This window comes from Protopterus annectens, chromosome 8.part0 (assembly GCF_019279795.1).
Source record: "Protopterus annectens isolate FY-2018-M chromosome 8.part0, PAN1.0, whole genome shotgun sequence".
NCBI lineage: Eukaryota > Metazoa > Chordata > Ceratodontiformes > Protopteridae > Protopterus > Protopterus annectens.
The window spans coordinates 1,840,232,176-1,840,255,006 of record NC_056741.1 but is presented as its reverse complement, the minus strand read 5'-3'; the positions used below and the strand labels follow the sequence as shown (position 1 = coordinate 1,840,255,006).

The window sequence follows — 22,831 nt, the reverse complement described above, 5'->3', positions numbered from 1 at the left end:
TGGTGCTAAACCAGTGATGAACTTGTGGTTTCCTATCCATTTGGCCAGATTACACTTAAAGTAAGTCTCTTGCTGTCTTCAGTTGAAGAGGAAGATGATTCCCCAGAAGTGGAATTCTCTTTGAAACATGCCTATCCGTGCAACATGTTCTGTTTGTGTTGCAGAAGAGATTACAGTCGCTGTGTCGAGCAGGTGTTTAGCACTGTTGGACTTGTGGATGTGCAGTAGTTCTGAAAGATGGGTTTGACTGAGGCTCTGTAAATGACTCACAAAAGCATGTAAGCTGATGAGAAGAGGGACAGGGCTTTAAGATGGTCACTGTAGCTTTTATAGTTTAGACCCATGATTTTCTTGGTGAGAGAGTATTGTGGTCATTCAGATTGTGTAAAGTGTTTGGACAGGTACCTACTGTAGGAGACAACATACCCCATGATGAGTCCAATACAAGTTGAATGATCCGATCCCTGAACCTGGACACTTTACCCTTACTAGTAAGCTGCTTAATGAAAAAGGACTTTCTTATAGTAATGGCTAGATGGTAATCGGACATCTCATTGTCTACATAGGTTTTCAGGTCCCAAACTGCTGGATCAGTTTTCAGGGGTGTGTTGTCAACATAATAGTTACAGGGGAAGTCGTACTTACAAAGGATGCTGTTATATATTTTTGACATGTAGTTAGAGGTCATGGTTTTCACCAGCTATTTCTTTGGGAAGGACCCTCTTGGAGGATGTTTATTTCATGTAGAGGGTTTATAATGGCACTATGTTCACAGTCATCTGCAAACTTGATTAGCCATAAACTGTTAACATTAGCTTTGACCACTGAGATGTAAGTGCCAATGAGGAGTGGCCCAAGGACTGAATCTTGTGGTACACCACTAATGACATGTCATTTGGAGAAGGTACAGCTGCTTATCCTAATTTTTTGGGATCTATCAATGAACCAGTTTGCTATCCAATGAATTACATAGGAATGTAGATTTAGCTGGGTGAGTTTAGCAACTATACCCTAGTGTGGGATGATGTTGAATGCCTTTATAAGGCCTAGATTTGCACTGTATACCAATTTTCTGTTATCCATTGCTTCACTAACCTTCTCAAAAGTCAACTAGGTTAAGTAGACAGGATCTGCCTTTGATGAAACTGAACTGACTTTTGTAGGTTGGTTATATTCTTATTTAATTCCATAATAATCCTTTCCAGAGCCATACAAATTAGCGTGGTCAGACTTATCTAGTCTTTAATTACATAGATCTGCTGACAATCCGCCTTTGTGCAGGGGGATGACTAATGCTGTCCTCAATTTGTCCAGCATAAACCCTGTTTGGAAGCTGAAATTGAATAGCCTCTGTAGGGGGATTGATAAGTCTTGTTTCAAACTGGCCGGTGGCATCCTAGTATGTTATCTGGCCCCATAGGAAGTGTTCTTGGCCATGTCTAGTGCTTTGAGGACTTGTTCATGGGAGATATGGAGAGGAAGGTTGGATGCAGGTATGTTATCTGGGAATGTGGGAGGAGGAGGTGAAGTTGTAGCTAACTTTGCCTGCTAATAAAGTGGCTATGTCTTCTACGTGTGACTATATGATATCATTTGATACCATCTCAAAGCATTGCTGAGCATTGTATTTGAGGTTTCTAACATAGTTGAAGGGTTTGTGGTTTTCTTTGCCTGGGTTACTATCTTAACCTTATATCTAGCTTTGGCTGATTTGACCAAGGAATGGAATTCTATGTTAAGTTTAACAAGAGAGTTTTTGGCATCTAGAGAGTTGCATTTATTTTTACTTGCAATTAGAATATTTTCTTTTATTGTAAAGCTTGTTTATATTTGGGTTCCAAAACAGGTTTCTTTTTTTACATTTGACATTGTATTTACTTCAGAGGGAGACAGATGCATCTGTGCACCTATTTTCATGGGCATAGAATCTGGTGGTAAAGCATTTTGTATATGCAGAGAGGCCTTCAGGTTGATAGGGGATGTTGAATTTAGCCAGGTCATCACACTGTTTTAGTAGATTAGCTTTAGCATAATCTCTGAATACCAAGTTATTCAAGAATGCTCCTGGCTTCAGTCTTATGGTGAATGTGACTGATTTATGGTCGATTTGACTAGGGAGGAAGTTGCAACTGGTAGGCAACAAAACTGTCCCATACTAATGAGAAGCAAATCAATGTTTTTGATGTCTGTAGTTAGAGTACAGACTAAGTGGTCCAGGGAAGAATATTTGTGATAGATAGTGTTGTGAGGCTTGTGGAGAATTTTGCGTGCCATTTTTAATTAAATTAGGGTAATGTGATCAGGTAATTCAGGCCAGTCGAACATTTTGCGGGGAGTGCAGCAGTGGGTTCTTGCTGGAACTTTAGTAGCCTATTTTGTTTTATTGTGAAATTGTTCTAGTTTGGGCAGAAGAGTTGTTTGCTGATTGGTAAACTTAGAGGAAGCATGTAGTAAGCTTGGTAAAGGGTGGGAGGAAGCTGCATTTGATGTCCTTCATGGATGCATCTGCAGTCATAACAACTGGGTTGTCCTGTCGTCAGGCAGCCCTTCAGTCGGCCGGATTCCAAAGTCCGGGTCCGGCTTCGGCTGATGTCGCACTTCACCCGACGTCATCTCTGTTGGTCTTCGGGTATAAAAGCATCAGCCGACGCCATTTTCTTCAGTCTTTCTTGCCGCGTGGCCAAGCAGAAGCTGTTCGCAAGTGCCGGTCGGTCGGATCCAGAGATTACTTCTACCGAATACTACTTCAAGACTTCTAAAGCTAAGTACCCGTTGGGGACTCTTTCTTGCCTCAGCCGATGTCAGAAAAAGTTAATAATTGTTTAACCTGTGGGAAACAAATACCTCATAAAGATTTCCACTCTTACTGCCTGCCTTGTTTAGGCCCAGCCCACGAAGTAGCAGCCTGTTCGGCCTGTGCTTCTTTCAACCGACGAACGCTTAGGCGTCGGTCGGAGTTCGCAGAACAGTTTTTCGGTTCTGATTTTGCGTACATTATGCCGCCGGATCCTCCGACCACGCATTCTGCTAAAACGCAAAGAAAAAGACCGACACTCGCGGTCCGCGGTTTCGGCCGAAACCATGGTTAAGCAAACCGCGAGTGTCTCGGTTTCGGCCGAAACCGAGAAAACTGATCAAAATACAGCTGAATCTATTTCTACAGCTGAGGCCCCTGCTACCACTCTTGAATCGGCCTCAGAAAATTTACCCACTACGGTGCTTACCACTGACTTATCAGACACCATTCCTTTGGATGTCTCTACCCCAGCACGTGGTGCTGCTAGGCCTCCAGCAGCCATGTCCATTAAGGCCTTCGCCAGGGCTAAAGCAGCCAAGACTACTAAAGCAGTGCCTGTTAAAACCCCCTCAACCAGGCCCTCTTCTAGTTCTCAAATGCTTACTTTGGCAGAAGATTTAATTTCATTAATTAGAGGATCTCAATCTCACCCAGACAGGGCCTCTCAGCCCCAGAGAAGAGACCTAGGGCAGAGCCCCCTGAGCCAGTATCCTCTGATGATTCTGCTGATGAATCAGACATAACTGACCAGCCAGAGGCTCCTTTCTCCAATTTTGAAGATTCTGATGCTGAAGAATCCATTCCAGCTGCTTCCCCACCAGAAGAATTCTCCTTTGGGGAAACCTTGCATGCCATGCGAGAACAGTTCCAATGGCAGCAACAGGATTTTTCAGACTCCAGAAAAGACTTAGGACCTTTTGCACCTTCCACAGCACAGGCCCTTAGCTATACCTCCTGTTCTCTCTGTGGTGGATGATGCTTTCAATGATGTCTGCTCCGCTCCAGATTCTTTACCCCAGCCCCTGCCAAACCAGACAGATTTTACAGGGTGCCAGATACTCATCACCACCTTTACAAGGCCCCTCTTGCAGACCCGAAACTATATCCCAGGGTCCCAAGGCAGTAGCAGCGACCATAGCTAAAAACCCTATTCCTTCTGAAAGGGAAGCAAGGTCATTAGACAGATGGGGTAAAAGGTTTACACTTCAGCCACTCTCTCAGCTAGAGCTTTAAATTGTCAGTTTCACATGATACAATACCAAGAGTTTATGCTTGATCAGTTAACTAAAAAGCTAACCACTGATGAATCTCTTGATAAGAAATATGTATTAGAAATGGTAAATAACATACAGCAGGTTAGTAACCATTCTTTAAAATGTGGCTATGATGCACTGGAGGCTTCATTTAGATCAGCCATGACTGGCACAGTAATTAGAAGGCATGCATGGCTAAAGGAGCAAGCTCTACCGGATCATGTTAAATCTAAGTTGCTAGACGCTCCTATGGATAAAACAAGTTTGTTTGGTACACCTGCCCAGCAGGTTATGAAGAAAATGGAAGAAAAGGCAAAATCAGTCCAAACAGTTAAAGATTTCCTGCAGGTTCAACCCCCAAGGTTTAGCAGGAACTGGCCTGCCAAAAATTGGTCCTTTCCTGACTCCACAAGACCCCAAAGGGGCAGGAATAGACGTTCCAGAGGCAGAAACCAATCCAGAGGAAGTACCTACAGAGGACGACAGTGGCAAGGTAACAACAGAGGCACAGACTCAACCTCTGCCACTACATCAACACAGCCACAGTGACTTAATCCTAAATCCGCCTACCAGGGAACAAATAGCAGCTCCTCTAGGCGGAAAGCTAACCTTATTTTCAAAAAACTGGCACCACATAACAAAGGACAAGTGGATTTTACAAACCATAGATCAAGGTTTCCACTTCCACACTTTACCAGTCAAAAGAGGAATGCCAAATCTACCTCCAAATCAAAAAACAGAGGCTCGACAACAGATAATGGAGTTAGCAAACATGAGAGCTGTGGAAAAAGTGCCAACAGCAGAGCAAGGAAAGGGGTTCTACTCCAGACTATTCCTTGTTCCAAGAAAGGAAAAAAGTTGGAGACCAATTCTCGACCTGTCCACCTTAAATACATACATCATTGTCCCAAAATTCAAAATGCTGACCCTACAGCAACTTCTTCCCATGCTGGGCAAGGAGTGTTGGCTGGTAACTCTAGATCTCAAGGAGGCATACCTGCACGTCCCCATTCGACCAATCTGCAGAAGATACCTCAGATTTCTTGCAGGATCAGAGCACTATCAATTCTCAGCATTGCCCTTTGGCTTATCTACTGCGCCCAGAGTATTCACAAAATGCCTGGCATCAGTAATCGCCCATTGCAGACTACAGGGAATTCAAATTTATCCATACCTGGACGACTGCCTACTACAAGGAGACAACAAAAGCAAGCTGACAACAGATTTACAAAGGGTCATTTACTTGCTGCAAGCACTGGGATACACAGTCAACCTTCAAAAGTCAAGACTGATACCATCCCAGACAAGGACTTTCCTGGGAGCGGAATTGGACACAGTAAGACAAATGGCATTCCTAACCACAGAAAAACAAAAAGAACTCCCTCTTTACTTCTTGGCACTAACAAAACTGAACAAGTTAACAGCAAGAAAGGTACTGCAGGCCTTGGGTTTCATGGCATCATGCATAATCTTGGTTCCATTTGCCAGACTACATATGAGAAAACTACAGTGGTACCTAAAAAATTTATGGTCCCAACACAGACACAGCCTAGAAACGGAAATCCCACTAATACCATGCTTAAAACAGGAGTTCCTATGGTGGGCTCAGGCATGCCAGTCAAACCCAGGCCTGCCTTTCCGCAAAGGTCAAGCAAGCCAGACCATCACAACAGACGCTTCAGACCTAGGATGGGGGGCCCACATGCTGGACAAATGCGTACAAGGATTGTGGACACAGGATCAATTTCACCTACACATCAACCTAAAAGAAATGCTGGCTGTAAAACTGGCAATCCAAAAGTTCAGACCATTTCTCAAGGAAGGCCAGTTGATGATAAGGACAGACAACACCACAGTCATGTGGTACATCAACAAACAGGGAGGCACTCATTCTTACCCCCTATGCAGAATGACTTTGGAGCTGTGGAGCCTGGCACTCAGCTACAACATCCAGTTACAGGCAATATTTGTACCAGGAAAAGAAAACTCTCTGGCGGATATGTTAAGCAGGACCACATCGGATGCCCACGAATGGCAGCTGCACCGGACATCTTCAAGACCATCTCGAAGAAATGGGGAATGCCTCAGATAGATCTATTCGCATCCCTCTCAATCACCAGCTCAAAAAATTCTGCACAAGGACATTCCACCCACTAGCATGGAAAGTGGACTCACTCTCCTTCAGCTGGGAAGGCCTAACAGCATATGCATTCCCACCTCTTCCCTTGATACACAAAGTACTACTAAAAATCAAGGAAGAACGTCCAAGGATAATCCTGATAGCTCCAAACTGGCCAAGACAACACTGGTACCCACTGCTGAGGAGCATGTCTCGGAACAATATGTGGCCAATACCCTGATGCCTTTGATGCTAACTCAGAACAACTACAGCACCATGCATCCAAACCTAAAAACGTTGCAACTGACTGCATGGAACATCACATAGCAGCTGCTAATCCAGAACTTTCACAAAGAGTTAAAGACATTATTCTTGAAGCACGCAGGCCTTCAACAAGAAGGAACTATGCTGGGAAATGGAAAAGGTTTGTCATTTGGAGTTCTGAAAGAGGAAAAGATGTATCAAACATAGATATGCCTAACATTCTGGAGTATCTGGCGAACTACTTCATTCAGGCCTCTCCTACTCCTCAATCAAGATTCATGCATCAGCTATTTCAGCAGAATATAGCTTTGATCCACCTGTTTTTTCACACCCTTTGCTCAGGCAGTTCCTCAGAGGAATCAAGAATGTAAAACCTCCAAGGAAACCACCATTGCCAGCTTGGGACTTAAACTTTGTGCTAGAAAAATTGACACTATCACCCTTTGAACCAGCAGCAACAGCAGACCTACAACACCTGTCATGGAAAACTGCTTTCCTACTGGCAATTACTTCAGCAAGGAGGGTTTCAGAACTACAGGCCTTAATGGCAGTGCAACCCTTCCTAATCTTCCACCAAGATAGAGTGTCCATGAGGACTAATCCTACATTTATGCCTAAGGTGGTATCCAGAGTGTCTTTAAACCAGGCAATCCACCTACCTACCTTCTTTCCCAACCCACAAAACAGAGGGAAAGAATTCTGCATACCTTGGATGTACATAGACAGCTACGCTACTACTTGGACAGAACAAAAATAGCAGAAAGACTGACCAACTTTTCGTAGCTTATGCAACAGGAAGGGAAGGAAAAGCTATCTCCAAACAGACAATCTCCAAATGGATAGGAAATTGCATACGATTCTGTTACTCCTTCCATGGAAAGCCAATTCCACAGAACATAAGACCTCATTCTACAAGGGCAACAGCCACTACCACAGCTTTCTTACGAGGAGTGGCTACCAAAGACATTATTGAGGCGGCTACTTGGACCTCCGTGCATACATTTGCCAAGCATTATAATTTACCTCTATATTCCAGATCCCGAGCAGGGTTTGCCACTGCTGTACTGCAAGGGATCCTAAACACACCATAATCTACTTTTATCCTCCTCCCCTAGTTGGCTATGGTATTCTACCCAGTTGTTATGACTGCAGATGCATCCATGAAGGACATAGTACAGTTTTGTACCTACCATAAATGTAGATGTCCGAACTGGATAGCATCTGCAGTCAGGATTACCCTCCCTCCTTCCCCTCTGTGGTACTCCTAGGGTGTTTACCCTCCTAATAGCTAGCTAGTGGGGGGGAGTCTTTCATGGTGTATTTGTTTGTATTTATGTACATACATGCTTATTTTTGTGTTTACCTCTATCTTTTGGAAACATTGGCATCTATCCAAAATTTTTAGCCTTCTAGAGGGCTTCTGGCATCTGGGGCAAGAAACACTGAAGAAAATGGCGTCGGCCGATGCTTTTATACCCGAAGACCAACAGAGATGACGTCGGGTGAAGTGCGACATCAGCCGAAGCCGGACCCGGACTTTGGAATCCGGCCGACTGAAGGGCTGCCTGACGACAGGACAACCCAGTTGTTATGACTGCAGATGCTATCCAGTTCGGACATCTACATTTATGGTAGGTACAAAACTGTACTTTCCACTACTTTTGTTAAGAGACTTGCGTCAAACTGAGTTGCATTGCATATTGGGTGTGGGTAAAGCTGGAGGTTTGCATTGTGTCATCAGGTGGTACAAAGAATGTAGCCCAGTATTATTAAATACCCAGCAACATTCTACACTAAGGTGTCTTTTTCGGCTTCTGTGCAGCCACAATTGACAGTGCTTAGTTTGTGATGCTGGTTATCTTGTTTCTCTTTTGCTGTATGAACATTAAAGTAAAGTGAATCATTTAAAGCGGTTATATGTCACAGTGAAAGCTGTGACAAGCCAGCTGAGCATTGTTCAATCAAAGATTTATGAGTTGCCATAGAACATCATAGATAGAAAATGTGTGTGTGCGCGCGCACGCGTGCCCACATGGGATATATAATATGCATAATTCCGTACCTTAAATTCATCGAGTCATTTTCCAGTTACCTGCCACAAGGATATAGGGTTACAGGGGAGCCAGAGCCGCCTGTTCTGGCATTGTCTGGGCACAGGGAAGAGAAATGAGGCAGTCAATTCTGAAATTAAAAATAAATAACGTTGGTGAAGCTTCTGTGTCTGTGTTTGCATACATGTTGTGTATATACATGTACCTTGATTTCATGGCTAGTGTCATCTGATGAAGATTTGGTAAAATCTCTGTGCCATATGTTATCAGGTAGGTAGTTAGTATAACTGGCCAGAAAATAAAACTGTGTGAAGGGTACTATTAGCTATAACATTAGAGACTCAATGAAATTTAGTAAGGACAAGCCACATGTTGTGGATTTTACAGTATTGTAATAAAAATTTAACCATGTTGTCCTACGGATTTTTGGTTTTGAAAAATTGTGCAGGGATAACAAATATTAAGTCATAGCTTGTACATTTGAAATTGCAGAATTACATTATAGATGGGTTTGATAATGTATACATCATACTGCGTCTCCATCACTTTTCTGAATGTACTTTGTGCCCTGTTTTGCTGCAGGTTATCTGAGGACTGGGACCATCTCTCTTGCTCAGACCCTGGATCGCTTCATTTCACTAAAACGGATTGTCTCCAGACTGAGGTATAAATGTTCGTCATTGTAAAATTGCACAAACAACTAACATTTAGTAGCAATACACTGAGAGGGGGGAAAAAGGATTCTGCCTCAGTTAAGTGGTATTCTTTCTTATTTATGTGCTGCAGTGTTATAGTTTTCTGATGTAAGATAAAGCAATCTTCATAAGACTGATGTAGTAGAGCAGAGTCTATATCTAGAACCAGTGAGACATAAAGAGGCTTGGGTTAGAGTGGAAGGGCAAAGTTATTTTAAATGGTTAAGCATTGTAAAGGTTGAATTATTGGTTATATAATGATGTTCCTTTGATACTGACATGGGTCTGACCTCATGGGTGAAATAGAATTACCCTCCCTTTAATGGCAGTTGTAGCACATCATATGTGCATGTTTTACCTTGTAAAACTTGGGATAAATATATAACTTAAAAAAACACACTTGTGCCTGTCTATATTAATGACATCATAGCTGACCTCTTACTTTTATTGTGCCTTCTTGTAAGCCACTATGAGTGGAGAGAGCAGTGCTTTTCACAAGGTACATTATGTGTTGGCATGGGTGAGCCTGGAAGGCAGGAATCTTGGCTGTCACAACCCTGTGCTCATGTCTGATCACCAGCTGCTCACCACAAATGTGCACTATTACTAGATGTCTGGAAGTGACCACTCTGGGAGGGTTTTCTTGGGTAAGGTATATGTTCAGTTTTGAGTACACTTGTCCTAGTATATTCATACCACAGTATTATGCTTTTGTGTCTGCTGTGTTCATGGGTAAATGCTAAGTACTTTAGTTTAGTTGTGATTTTAGTGTTGCTTACAGCTCAAAAGAAGTTTAGGTTCACCATGTCCTTTTGAATTATGGATCATGGCCACTGTCTAGCTTAGTTGACAAGGATGAGAGTGCAGGGTATTGCCCGAAGTATTAGGAGGGAGGTAAATGGCGCATTATCGGATGCTTAGAGCATCCAGTAAGGGCCATTGCAATAACCATCAGATCACACTTTATAATGAAAACGACACACTTTATTCTATGAAAATGTGCTGCATTTAAGAGGTATGATTGTCATGGTTGATGTATTTTGTCAGCATCTGGTCAGACAGGAACTTTTAATATGGTCTTTTCTTCTAGGTGCTGGTTTGACCAAATGCAGTTTGGTCAATTGGCTGAACTCCGAGATTAGCAAATTAGCTAAACAATCAGCTGGAGGACAGAAGTTGCTGCACGGAGGAGGGTTGTTTTCCAACCATGAAGTGTTGAACTAGTTAATTATAAAAAGCAAGAGGTGTAGCTTTCTTCATGAGAGTGGGGATTATGGTAAAAAACATGGTCACCTAAAATTTCACAGTCATCTGACCAGATTTTGGCTACTTTGGGGAAAATGTCATTTAGCTAAACATTCTACGAAATTTTGGTTAACTGTATCACTACTTTTCAGTGACTCTGATAATGGGGGTCATCAATTAATCACACAGCTACCTGCAGTCATGGTCGTAATTACTATGCTTTAGAAAAAAGAAGAGTACAGAGAATTGGTATTGTTCTTGGCCCACACCAAATTAGAGTATGGGTATTGTGCACACAATGTCCATGAGGTGTAGTGCTCTTCCATTCAGACTGGGACTTAGGAAGTGCATTCCCACAGTTTCTTGATGGGCACACAGGAAATGGCAGATTTGCCTGTGGAATGTTTGGCTCTGATTTGAACAAGAACAACATTTTGGTAGAAGCGAAAAGCAGTGATATTACACATTTACTGTAGGTAATAGAATTCCACAGTACTTAATACTGTTGAATTGAAGAGGATGCACAGTTCGTCAGATTTTGTAAATTGTCTTTCTTAAATTTTCTTGTATAATATTAATTTGATGTTTGAGTTTAATACAAATTTCACTGTTGTTCTTTTCTTTACTTTGTAGTGTGATGGGCATTTCCTGTGATATCCTATCTCCAAAGCAACTCTCTGAAATCAGCCCTCTTGTTAATATTCATGACTTGGTTGGGGCCATCCGTGTGCCTGAAGATGCTGTTGTATCAACTCCTGATGTCACTCATGCCTTGGCTACTGCTGCTGTGCACAATGGTAGGGTAGTTCGAACCACGGAGGCATTCCCCTAAAAGAAGCTAGCAACTCTTTGAGATCCTTTCTATCAAACCTATTACAATCTGCAGGGCTGCTTTACTGTTTTTTTTCTGGCTGAGCAGAAGATTGTTTTATTTGTTTCATTTTGTATTCAATCAGCTATAGTGATCTGATCATAAGTACTAGTTTTGCTTTCCACCTAAAATCATTGTCATATTATGATTGTACTCTGCAGAGTAGCAGAAATACTGTGCAGAACCTCACTTTCTTAAATTGTAATGGTTTGCACTCTGCGGACTGCTGCATCTTCCACTGTTGTAGTTCTTATGTATTTATTTAATTTGTTTATTTTTGTTGACTGGTATAGTCTAACTGGGCAAGATTTACAGCTGAGACCCTGGGAGAAAAGCTCCAAACAATAAGAATAAAAATGTATACAGTAATGTCATACTGAGCAGAGTTCTAAGGAAAGCACGGGCCATCATATAATAATGGATAGGGTTTCAATGAAACACTACATTAATAATAAGAATACATACAATGTAGAGTAATGGTGTAATATGCAAAATTATAAGGAAGCATGATATTAGTCTAAAGATCTGTGCAATTCTACACTGCCTGCCAAAAATGTTAAGTTTCTATTTAGATAATGCAACTTTTGAAACTCATAAAATTCTACAGATGCAGTAGATTATTTAAAGAAATGTTTTGGTAGCAGTTAGTCTGATATCATGGAGCTTTGACTTCAGAAGCTACTCCACAGGTATTAAGACTGCTTATCACACAAAATATTCAGATTACCGATTTCATCCCTATCCCAAAATACACAGCTTCCTTCTACTTCTCTAGTTCTTTCCACCTGCAGAAGTTCTTTGCATCAGTGGAAAACAGCACCAGGCTGCTTCAAAACTTTGTTGAGGATACTTTTTATTTTTTAATTGTTCTTTCTATCCCATGCCTGTTGGCCATCTTTTCCTTAGGCTCTATCATACATGCAACCATCAGGGGTTCTAATTTTGGGTCCCTACCTCTGCACATTGGTGGCTCACTTAAGCCACCATATTGTCATAAGGGTAATTTTGTGCACTCTGCTGTTGTGTGTTTGCTCCCATACACATGAGTTTAGAACATCAAGCCTTTGTTATACAAGCCTTTACTTGCATGGGAGCAGTTTGACTGACCGGGACCATCATTACCTGCCTCCCTGGATGGGTGCACCAGCATAAGCCACTCAGGCTCTCATTCTCAGTTGTCAAATTCAGGTCATCTGGTTTGTACTTAGGACTTCATGCCTCTCTGCCACAGAGCTGGAAGGGATATTGACTTTACTGCAGTGATGAAATTTTCAGGTTTAATTTTTTTTGCCATTTCTTTTTGTTAGTTTTTTTTTTTTGCATAGACTAGACTATATTTATATTTATATTTCATTAATGGTTTCTATAGCTAGCAACTGTGCCTTTGGTAACCAGATTACTCCTGCAGACAAGAGCACTGTGTTTAACTTTTTTTTTCTCCTAGTCCTCCTCAAACCTTCATGTCTCTTCTCCCCTTTCACCTTAGTCATTCTGTTGACCCATTTATTCCCCCAAAATTGTGAACATTATGGCCTTTCATTCCCCTAGTGGCAAGGGGTGAATGTTTTACGAGTTGTACTTTTAGCCTTTCAGAGAGTCATGGCTTTTTCTGTTAGCCCTGTGTTTCCCCCACATCTGCTCATAGATATTCCATTTATTCTGTGTGCAAGGCCCCACCTTTTCTTGTAATAAACACCTTTGTTTAGTGTCTAGTCTCAACAGTGAGTTTTAACATGGAGTGTGATCCCTGAACATGTCTTTCCTCCTCCTCCCCTGAGAGTGAAAGTTGGTAATATCCTTGTCATTCCTTCCCTCTCCTGCACTAGCTCATCCAGTGCCCAGGGTTGCTAATCAAACCTGGGGTACCTAAGTTGTGTTTAGGGTTTGATCCTTCTGTACCACTAACCTTGCATCAAATGTTTAATTTGCTTAGATGTCAGACATGACACTTTCTCTATGTTAAACTCAATGGCAGGACCAAAAGTTGGCACCATTACATTATTTAATGTTACAGATGTTATATTCCATTTGTAGCAACTGCTGCATGGCTCTTCTGGTTGCAAGAAAATGTTTTACTCTCATGATTTAGGTGAAGGAACATCTAATTGTCAAGCAGAAAAGCCTTCACATTCTAGATCATTTTATTTATTTATTTGCAGTTGGTTTACCAGGATAGTCCATTGGGCCTAGAAGAACCCATTTTCAATGGAGTCCTGGGGAGAAAAGCTCCAAAAACAAAACAATAATTACAAACCAAAATTACAATCGAAGCTTTTGTTACAGTATGTACAAAAGTACTAGTAGAAACATTGCATTTAAACATACAGTTTCTAAAGCAAAAATGACATTAAAAGTTTTGGGTATACTAATTACAGATAAAATATTTCATTTAACAGAGAGAATTTCTGCGATAAAAAGTGTCATCATTGTAAATCTAGAGGAGTAGTTTACACATGGATTGATTCCTGCCAAAAACCTTGTGTGGTTAGTATGTTGATGTTCGTGGATGCACTGCAACAACTTTCATATGACTTATAAACGAGTACACAGAGTAGGTAGAAGTAGGACAGGAGATGAGCAGGTGGGATTCAGATCAGGATGTATCACAACTTACCCAATGTTTTCAGTGAGACAGATAGTTGAGAGGAATCTAGAGATGAGAAGAGTCCAAGTGACTGTTCTTACATTTGAAGAAATCATATGACAAGGTCCCAATGAGATGATTTGGGCAGTCCTGTGGTGGTTTGAAGTCCAAAAAACAGAAGCTAAAATTAGTGCAAACTATGTATAGGGGACCCAATTACTGAAGTATGAACAGTATTCAGTCTAACTAAGGGGTTCCCTGTGGGATTGGGTGTGCATCAGGGTTCATTTATGTGCCCACTGCTTTTCATACTAGTGATGGGCTACATTAGCAAACAGGTTGATGGGGATAGATCAACAAAGTTGTTGTATTTATTTATTGACAAAATGGAGCAGAAATGGAAGTTTAAAGTTTAAACTATATAGTTATGAGAGAAAGAAGGTTAGCAGTGCAAGTTATGTGGGGTGGCAGCTAGAGCATTCCCATTGGGAGGCTAAGTATGAATGAAGAGTTTTTTTGAAGGTAGAGTTAGTAGGGGTAACACGAATGGGTGATGGTAGGGAGTTCCAGAGTCGTGCCAGACTAAAGGATAGAAGGTATTTGCCTGGAGGACGAGCTGGTTTGTGTATTTCAAGAAGATTTTGGTTGTTAGACCTTAGTACTCTGTTGGGTAGATGCATTTTAAAGGCAGAGGAGAGGGAGGGATAGATTGAGGGGTTGAAAATAAGCTTGTGGGCCAGAGTGAGTTGGTTATAGATAAGGTGGTTGGGTAGTTCTAGCCAATTTAGTTTGTGGAGAGAGGAACAATGGTGAGTAGAGGACCTCTGGCTAGTGGCGAACATGGCGATTTTGTTGTAACAACATGAGAGCTGATTTTTCAGAGATTATTGTAGATTAGTTAGGAGTGGAGATCCATAGAGAAGGGAGGGGATGAGAAAGGAAGTAGAGAGGGTGAGTTTAGTGGAGGGTGTAAGATAATGGTATTGACGGTAGAGCATACCTAATTTTTGATGTTTTTTTTTTTATGTTTAGTTGTATGTGGGAATTAAATTTGAGCTGATTGTCAATTTGGACACCAAGTAGCTTGGTCTCTGATACCAGTTCCAGAGTTGTGTTGTTTTGACTAGAAATACAGAAAGTGTTTGTGTTAAGAGGGTTGGCTTTTGAGGGAGTGAATACCATTTATTTGGTTTTAGAAGCATTGAGTGCTAAGTGATTATTTTTCATCCATTGTTCAGTGGTTGAAAAAGCGTCTTAAGTTAGCTTTAGAAGTAAAGGGGCTGAAGTGGCAGAGCAAATAATAGTTGAGTCGTCTGCATATTGAATGATGTTTGAGAATGGGATGGAGTTGCGGAAGTCATTAATAAAGATGTTGAAGAGGAGGGGGCCTAATATTGAACCTTGTGGAACACCAGTTGGGGTATTAAGGAATGAGGAGGTGGCCTTTTTCCATTTTACTGCTTGATGTCTGTTGGATAAGTAACTTGGAGAACCAGTTCAGAGAGGAAAGAGATAGGTTAAGCTTAGAGAGTTTAGCTAGAAGAAGGTTATGGGAGATGGTGTCAAAGGCCTTAGAAAGATGCAGTAGAAGGGTCGAAACAATATGACCAGAGTCTCGGGCTTTATTTACTGTTTCCAGGAAGGAGAGGAGGGCTGTCATAGTACTGTGGGCTGGTCTGAAGCCATGTTGTGTGGGAGTTAGTAGGTTGTTATCAATGAGGTATGGTAGGAGTTGTAGTTGGATACACTTTTCAAGGAGTTTGGAGATGGGAGACAGGATAGCGATGGGACAAAAGTTGGACACATTGTTATTGTTACCTCCTTTATGTAAAGGTATGATAAAGGCCTTTTTCCAAATATGGGGAACTGTGCTTTCTTGGATGGAGCGGTTGATTAAAATACTAATGGGGTAGGTAATGGCTTCAGCAGCTATGCTGAGGAATTGTGAAGGAATATTATCGGGAGCATTTGAACCAGACTTCGGTTTTAGAAGGAGTTTTTTTATGATAGTAGTGGGTATGGGTTTTAGTGAGAAATGTGGAGAGTGGGGGTAGGGGATATTTGGAGGTGGGAGAGATGAGGAGGGAGGGAGGGAGAGTGGAGTGGGTGAAGGTTGTAGAATTGGAAGATGGGATAGGTAGTGAACTAGTGTTTGGAGGTGGAAGGTAAGAAGATGAGGGTGGGGCTAGTTTGGAGAGAGTGGAGATGTTGGAGAAAGATGAGGTTAGTTTGGAAATAGAATCGATGAAGAAGGAGTTAAATTGAGTAGCCAGGTCTATGTCGAGAGCGTTTGGATTGGGAGTGGGGGTGTCTGGTTTACTGGGATTAAGGAGAGTGGAGATACTTTTCCAGAATTTTTGAGGGTTTGTTTTATTGTTGTTTTGGAGTAAGGAGAAGTAGTTTTGTCTGTCAGTGGTGATGAGTTTCTTTACTTTATTTCAAAGTGTTTTGTATTCGTTGTAGATGAGGGGGGGGTTTATTTTTATGGTAGTGGGTCCAGAGTTTGTCTCTTTGCCGCATTGTAGCAAGTGTATTTTTTGTAAGCCATGGGGCAGTTTTGGTTTTTATTCTTTTTGTTCTTAGGGGAGCATGATGGTTTAAGACTAAGATCATGTGACTACGATTTTGGATGTGGGTCCTTGTACGCCATTGAAAGAGTTAAGGAAGGTGTAGCACATTCCAATGGGCAGTGTCTAACTTCCTACTGTATCAGTAGTCTAGTATAGTACATTCTAAGGGACAATTTCAAACTTCCTACTATGATAGTAGTCTAGCCACTGTCCACTGTTGGCAATGCATTGCCAGCTATCACTGAGCCCCTGTTTAAGCTTTCTCCTGTGATGCCTTCTTCCCTTCCACTGAAAGGTGTCCAGCCTTGCCTCTGGTTGATTATGAACCTCTGGCTATGGACATTAAGTGTTTTAGACAAAGATCCTTCAGTTCTAGGAATCCAGGCATCTATACTACTGACACTGGTCTATTAGACTTCATTATTCTTGATGTTAGATGTTAGAACTCACCTGGTATCATTTTTGCAGTTATCAGTCCCTTTACTAGCCAACCATGCAGCAGGCAATGTGAGAATTGTTTTCTTGTCATCCACTACAAAAGCTGCAGCTTCCAGAATCCCTGATGCAAATTAATGCATCACAGATGATGAAAAACCATGTCACTGGACTACCACACTTCACAAACTGGACAACATTCTTTGTAGGGGACAAACCTCCTTGCACAGTCATGTGAAGAGCTTTTTACCTTCACTGTCACTTTATTTAAATATGTTGATCTTCCATTTACGTAGCTGTGGGTAAAGAAGCACCCTCTGACTGCAGGCACATGTCTGCACAAAATGCAGTTACACAGTACAGCTGAAGTGATGGTAAGCACACTTGGAAATGTAGATTGGTGACCTGTAGGGAAAACATGTTTCTGGTGCTGGTTTTACCAGTGCTTGTTTACCTGATATCTACCTTATAGAACTGGCTTTCACACTTTTCTCACCTGCAGATACTAAGAGTACATGCTTCAGCATCCCTCCACCAGTCACTTGTACACCAGATGTCTCCAAAATTTCCCCTTTTGCTGGTGCACTACTGTCTTTCTCTTCTACTGAGTTTCTACTTTTGCTGTCTGAGGTCACATCTCAGCCTGCTATTTTCTGTTACTGTTACAGCTTTGTGTCATTTCTAGGTTTCATCACTGCTTCTCCTACTGCTCACCTCCCCTTAAGATTTATGCTTCAGTTTCCCACTACTGAAGGTGGGCACACAAGCAAGAGACCTGGTAAATGAAAAAGTGGACTTCTGGTTCAGGTATCTGTAATCAGATTTGGATATGCTAAGAAACACAGTTAAGGAAAGGTAGTGCTTCTCTTGCAAAATTGGGTGAAGAGGATCAAAGTTTGGTGAGATCAAGTTGATTAACACTGGATGGATGGATGGCTTTCAGAAAATTTTCTCTCCCTAAAGACTTCTCCAGAAAAAAAAACGTTGAGTATTGGTGCAGCCTGCTCTGGTGTATCCTCCATTAGTAGACGTCATGCATGATTCATTTCTTGGGAGTTGTAGCCCCTTTTACCAAAACTGGGATTAAATTTTCAGACACCCAAAAGAGACTGACTTACTGGTGGACATACTTAAAACTGATATCACTATTATAACAGCCCCTTGAGGAGGAACAAACTCCTTATGGCTTAGCATCCCCCCCCCCCCCAATAGAAGTGTGCATTCATGTGTTCTGCTATGACAAGCCATCTTCTAGTTCCAAGAGATGCATTTCTTGTGGGCACAAGATCCCCAGTCAAGATACCCACTTGTTTAGGTGCTGATCATGTCAAAGCTTCTTGTGACATATGTGCTTCCTTTAAATCACGTGTGCTGGTGGATAGCAGCAGCCAGCTTATCTTGAGGGATCTTCTTCCTTCTTCAACTTCCGAAGCTCAGACTCCCTCTATGGCTTCATCTTCCTCCTCCAAGGAGCCTAAGAGGAGGTCTCTCTCTCTCTCTGCTTCCCCAGAAGACCCCTTGGAGCCCAAATCTAAATTTGAGAAAACTTCGGAGCTAATTTCCTTGGATCCGACTGAGGTCATCACCATCCTGTTTCTTGGGCTCTGGCATGGCATCCTGGGGCTCTGGATCCGAGAGCTTGAAGCAGGTCCTTGAGTCAGCTAGAGTGGCCCCCATCACCAAAGCCTAGAAATTCCAGACCTCCCTCGTCGGTTTCTTCTAGGTCCTCTAGAAGCTGGTCCGAGGCAGACATGGACAGGATGATGAGGAAGTTCCTCAAGACCCAGATTCAGATGGGGTTAGTGTTGGCTCTATTTCAGATCCGTGAGCTACCCGGCCCATACCATCAGAACTCCTCCTGCGTTCCAGCCTTCAGCTTCGGAGGTGCAGGTTTCAGGATTCCCAAGAGTGTCGGCGTTGGCGCCGGGGAAATCACCTTCCTCAACTCCGATGGTGCTCCTGATCAGCCCTATTTCTTTTCCTTCAAAGCAGAACAGATCTTGGAGCCGAGATATCAGCACTGGCTCCCTGGGAATTGGGTCGTCTCCATCCTTGTCAGAGCACTCTCTTCCCCTGGGTGCTTTGGCCCTCAACAGCTTGGGTCCGATTCCCTCTGGAGGCCATTGAGTTCTGACTGCCTCCCCTTCTTGAGGTGGAAGGGACTTTTCCAAGCCTTTCAGCTTTCCAAGTAGTGAAAAGGGTACTCTCCAAGGTGGAGAACCATCTTCTCATGTCCTGCAGCCTACTTCCTCACTCCCGTTGGGTCGTGGTCTTGACCTTACTCCTCCTGCGCTGAGCCAACCTGTCCCAAGCAGTCTCCAAGCTCTTCCTGCCCAGGAAGGATCCCCCTTCTTCCAATACTTCCCCTGAGTATCCCGTGGAGGAAGTCCCCCAGAAGAAGACATGCAAAAAGAGACACATCAACTCCCTGATGAAGTCGTTAAACCGAAGACACTGACTTAGATGAGAGAGAAGGATTCCCTCAGTCCCCACCTGATGACATCTCCATTGGAGACATACTAGAGATCTGAAGCAGAAGGTGGGTTTTCTGTCTAACCTCCTCCTGAGGAGTCCATGTTCTTGCAGGTTTTTGGAGTGGGCCCATCTGCTTCCTGGGTGAGCCCCTCCGGCAGAAGACCTCATTGATTTGGTATCCCACCGGGCATGGAAGGAACCGGATACCACCATGCCTATTTCTAAACACCTCGATAGGTTCCTGGTCCCACCGGCTTATAGGAAATACTGGAGCAGGGGTCCTGTAGTTGATGCCGTCTTAGTGGTGGTGGCCACGGAAACCAAACTGACAGAAGAGACAGCCAATGTCCAACCACAGAAAAAGGAGTCTGGAGCGTTGGACAGGATTGGAAAACACATTTATGCCTCAGCCACTTTCATGCTGTGGTCATTAAATTATTTAGCTCATTTTACACGGTTGCAGGGAGAGCTGATCAAAGAACACTCAGCTTCTCTCCAAGTCCATGCCTACTAAAGAGATTAAAAGACTTTCTCTCAAGCTAGCCACTCTGTTGTCCATTGCTGACTCCTTGATGAGGCCAATTTCTATACAGCAGAAGGTACCTCATGGGCTACTGGTTCAGGCCTGTCCCTAAGGTGGCATGCCTGGATGAGACTGTGATTTTGTGAAGCCCTTCAAGGCATCCTTTGTTAATGCCCCTTTTGACAGCTCATCACTATTTGGACCTTTGGTTAGAGATCCACTCACCTGCTGCAAAAAGGACGGAAAAGACAATGTTCTGTAGTCCTATCTCACCTTCATTCTTACACTTCAGTTCGGAGCCAAACCTCAGCTCCGACTCGGCAATTCTCCAGCTCAAAGACTTCTAGTTGGCTCGTGGCAAGGAGGTATTCCATAATGCACCGTTGACATATCCCAGATCTCGTTTGCCGCTCGTTGAGCTCAGATGTGCTTCTTCTTGGCCGTGGCTAAGTGAAATTGTTTTCTACTTGCTATTCAATTTATTACTTAAACAAGAGTTGTATTCAACTTACTTGGTGATAGTTTATAATCCAGTATCTGTTTTAGGCATTTTGTGGCATTGTTTGCTCTGTTTTTGCTGTTGTTGATTGGCCGTTCTACCGTAGGCCAGTTGTTGTATATCCCTGCTTTGCTCTTGTCCTCTTGCTATTTGGGTTGTCTAATTGTCTTCTAAACTTATTTTCACCAAGGGCTAGGCCCGTTTACGTTAGAGGACCTAGTCCTCAGTTCTGTTGCTCGTGTTCTTTTTTCTGGGCTAGGCCCGTTTAAGTTAGAGGACCAAGACCTCTGTCCGTTACTTGTTTTTTTCTTCTACTAGGGCTAGGCCCGTTTAAGTTAGAGGACCTAGGCCTCTGTCTGACTTGTTTCCGCAGGACTAACCATTTAATTTAGAGGTAGTCCCTCTTTGTTTTTCTCTTTTGGTTTTCTGGCATTGGTGTTTGTAATTGTACGAATATGTCTAAAGATGCGAAGGACCACAAGCCTTCTGGCTTTAAAAAATGTACTAAGTGCGCTCAATAAATGTCCTTGACATATGGGCATACTGTTTGCGTCTACTGCTTAGGTGCTATTCACCTTCAAGAGTCTTGCTCCTTTTGCCATGGTTTTAGTCCTCGAGTCCTTCAAGAGAGAAAGAACAAACTCATTTTGAAAGGCCTGTTAAAGCATTCTTTTGAGGATGAGTTGGCTTCTTCTTTCTCCTCTAGCTCTAAGTCACCATTTTCCAAAAAAGGCAGTTAAATCCACAAAAAGACCGTTTCCCACTCACACGGTATCGTTGGAACCGCCAGACAAAATTGCCAAATTGACTGCTTCCTCTTCGGCTCCACTGGTTTTGGTGCCAACAGAGGTTACTGATGTGGAACTATCAGTTTTGGTTCCAGGAGTTTCGAAGCCGATAACTGAGTCTGTCTCTCGGAGCAGGTCAGCTGAACTTCGTCCACTCTCTCCGGCACTCAGATCGCCAATTTTTCAGTGGTCTAGATCCCCCACTTTATCCACCAGGTCCTCAAGGAGCCTTTCTGATGAGGATGTTGAGAGTGTGGTGCGTAGACTCCTCAAGACATCGGCGCTGGCAAATTTACTTTCGGCTTTGTCCCACTCGGCTCCAGAGCCTAATGAAGCCCGTACACCCTGTCACTGTTCCTCCTCCGAGCCTCTCCAGCGCATCGGAGCCAGAGATGTTGTTGCTACTTGCTCTGGAAAGGTCTGTTCAAGCAACCTCAGTTGGTCTCTCAGTTCCAATATCCACTCCGATTCCTTCGGTGCTGTCCGTGGGTTCTAGGGTCCTAAGCTCTCTGGTCGGGCCTGAGGGGGACGCTTGGACCCGAACTTCTTCGGCACAGAGGACTGCCTCTGCACCTTGTGAGCGGGGGGGCATCCTTGGAGCTGAGAGGGTCGGCGTTCAAGGTGATGAGGAGTGTTCTGTCCAAGTCTTCAGTTCCAACTAGGGGCACCGACACTCTTCCCCCTAAAGTGCTGACTTCAGTCTCAGCACCTTCTCTCATCCAGCACAGCAGAGACTCTCATCCAACACAGCAGAGACTCCCAACCTCAGGAACCCTCCATGAGTGGTCCCCAGTCTTCTGAGGTCTCCCCAGAATATACTTCTGAGGAGCCCCCTTGGAAGAAAACTTGTAAGAGGAAGCATGTTGACTCCCCCGATGAGTTCATTACATCAGACACTGACCTCGAGGAGTCATAAGGGTCCCCCAAGTCATCCTCTTATGATATCTCCTTTGCAGATATCCTTGAGATCCTGAAACAGAGAGGCGGCTGGCCCACCACTTCCCCTTCTGATGAGGAGTCAGAGTACCTGAAGGCTTTTGGGTCTCTACCTTCCGCCTCTTGGGTGTCTCCACCTTTCGACGAGCTCCTGGATCTAGTGAGTCGAAAGGTGTGGGAATCTCCTGATACTGTGGAACCTGTTCCTAGAAGACCTAATAAATTCTTGTTAGCACCTCAGGGCAAAGATTTTCTCACTAAAGGCATGCCAGTAGATGCCATGGTGGTGGCAGCAGCCACCAAAAAGGAACTTGCTGAAACTTCCTCCACTGTCAATTCACCGAATATGGATTCTCGAATGATGGATAGGTACGGGAAGCGTATCTTTTCTTCAGCGGCTTTTACACTCAGATCGCTGAACTACCTGTCTCATTTTACTAGGCTCCAGGGAGATCTGAAAGAGCTGGGAGCTACTCTGCAACGTAAAGTATAAGTTTAATGCACAGATGTCTACCTTAAATTGTATTGCAAACTCCTCCATGCGGCTGATATCTTATGCAGCGGATGGAGCGAGTAGGGCAGCGGGTTTAGGAGTTTCTCTTAGAAGACACTTCTGGATGCGCTTGTGTAACTTTGCAGAGGCCTTTAAGTCTCCATTTACCAATGCCCCCTTTGATGGATCCTCGATGTTTGGATCCAAGGTAAAGGACAAACTCACCAGGTGCG

At 43.2% G+C, this 22,831-nt stretch overlaps 1 protein-coding gene across 1 annotated transcript in view; it reads left to right on the top strand.

The window, feature by feature from the left end:
* PDPR (pyruvate dehydrogenase phosphatase regulatory subunit) overlaps positions 1–22,831 on the top strand; it is a 908,636-nt gene that overhangs the window by 218,865 nt on the left and 666,940 nt on the right. The window contains exons 4-5 of the mRNA XM_044081332.1: positions 9,067–9,148; positions 11,058–11,221. Coding sequence (XP_043937267.1) covers positions 9,067–9,148; positions 11,058–11,221 — 246 coding nt within the window. The remainder of the gene's footprint in view (positions 1–9,066; positions 9,149–11,057; positions 11,222–22,831) is intronic.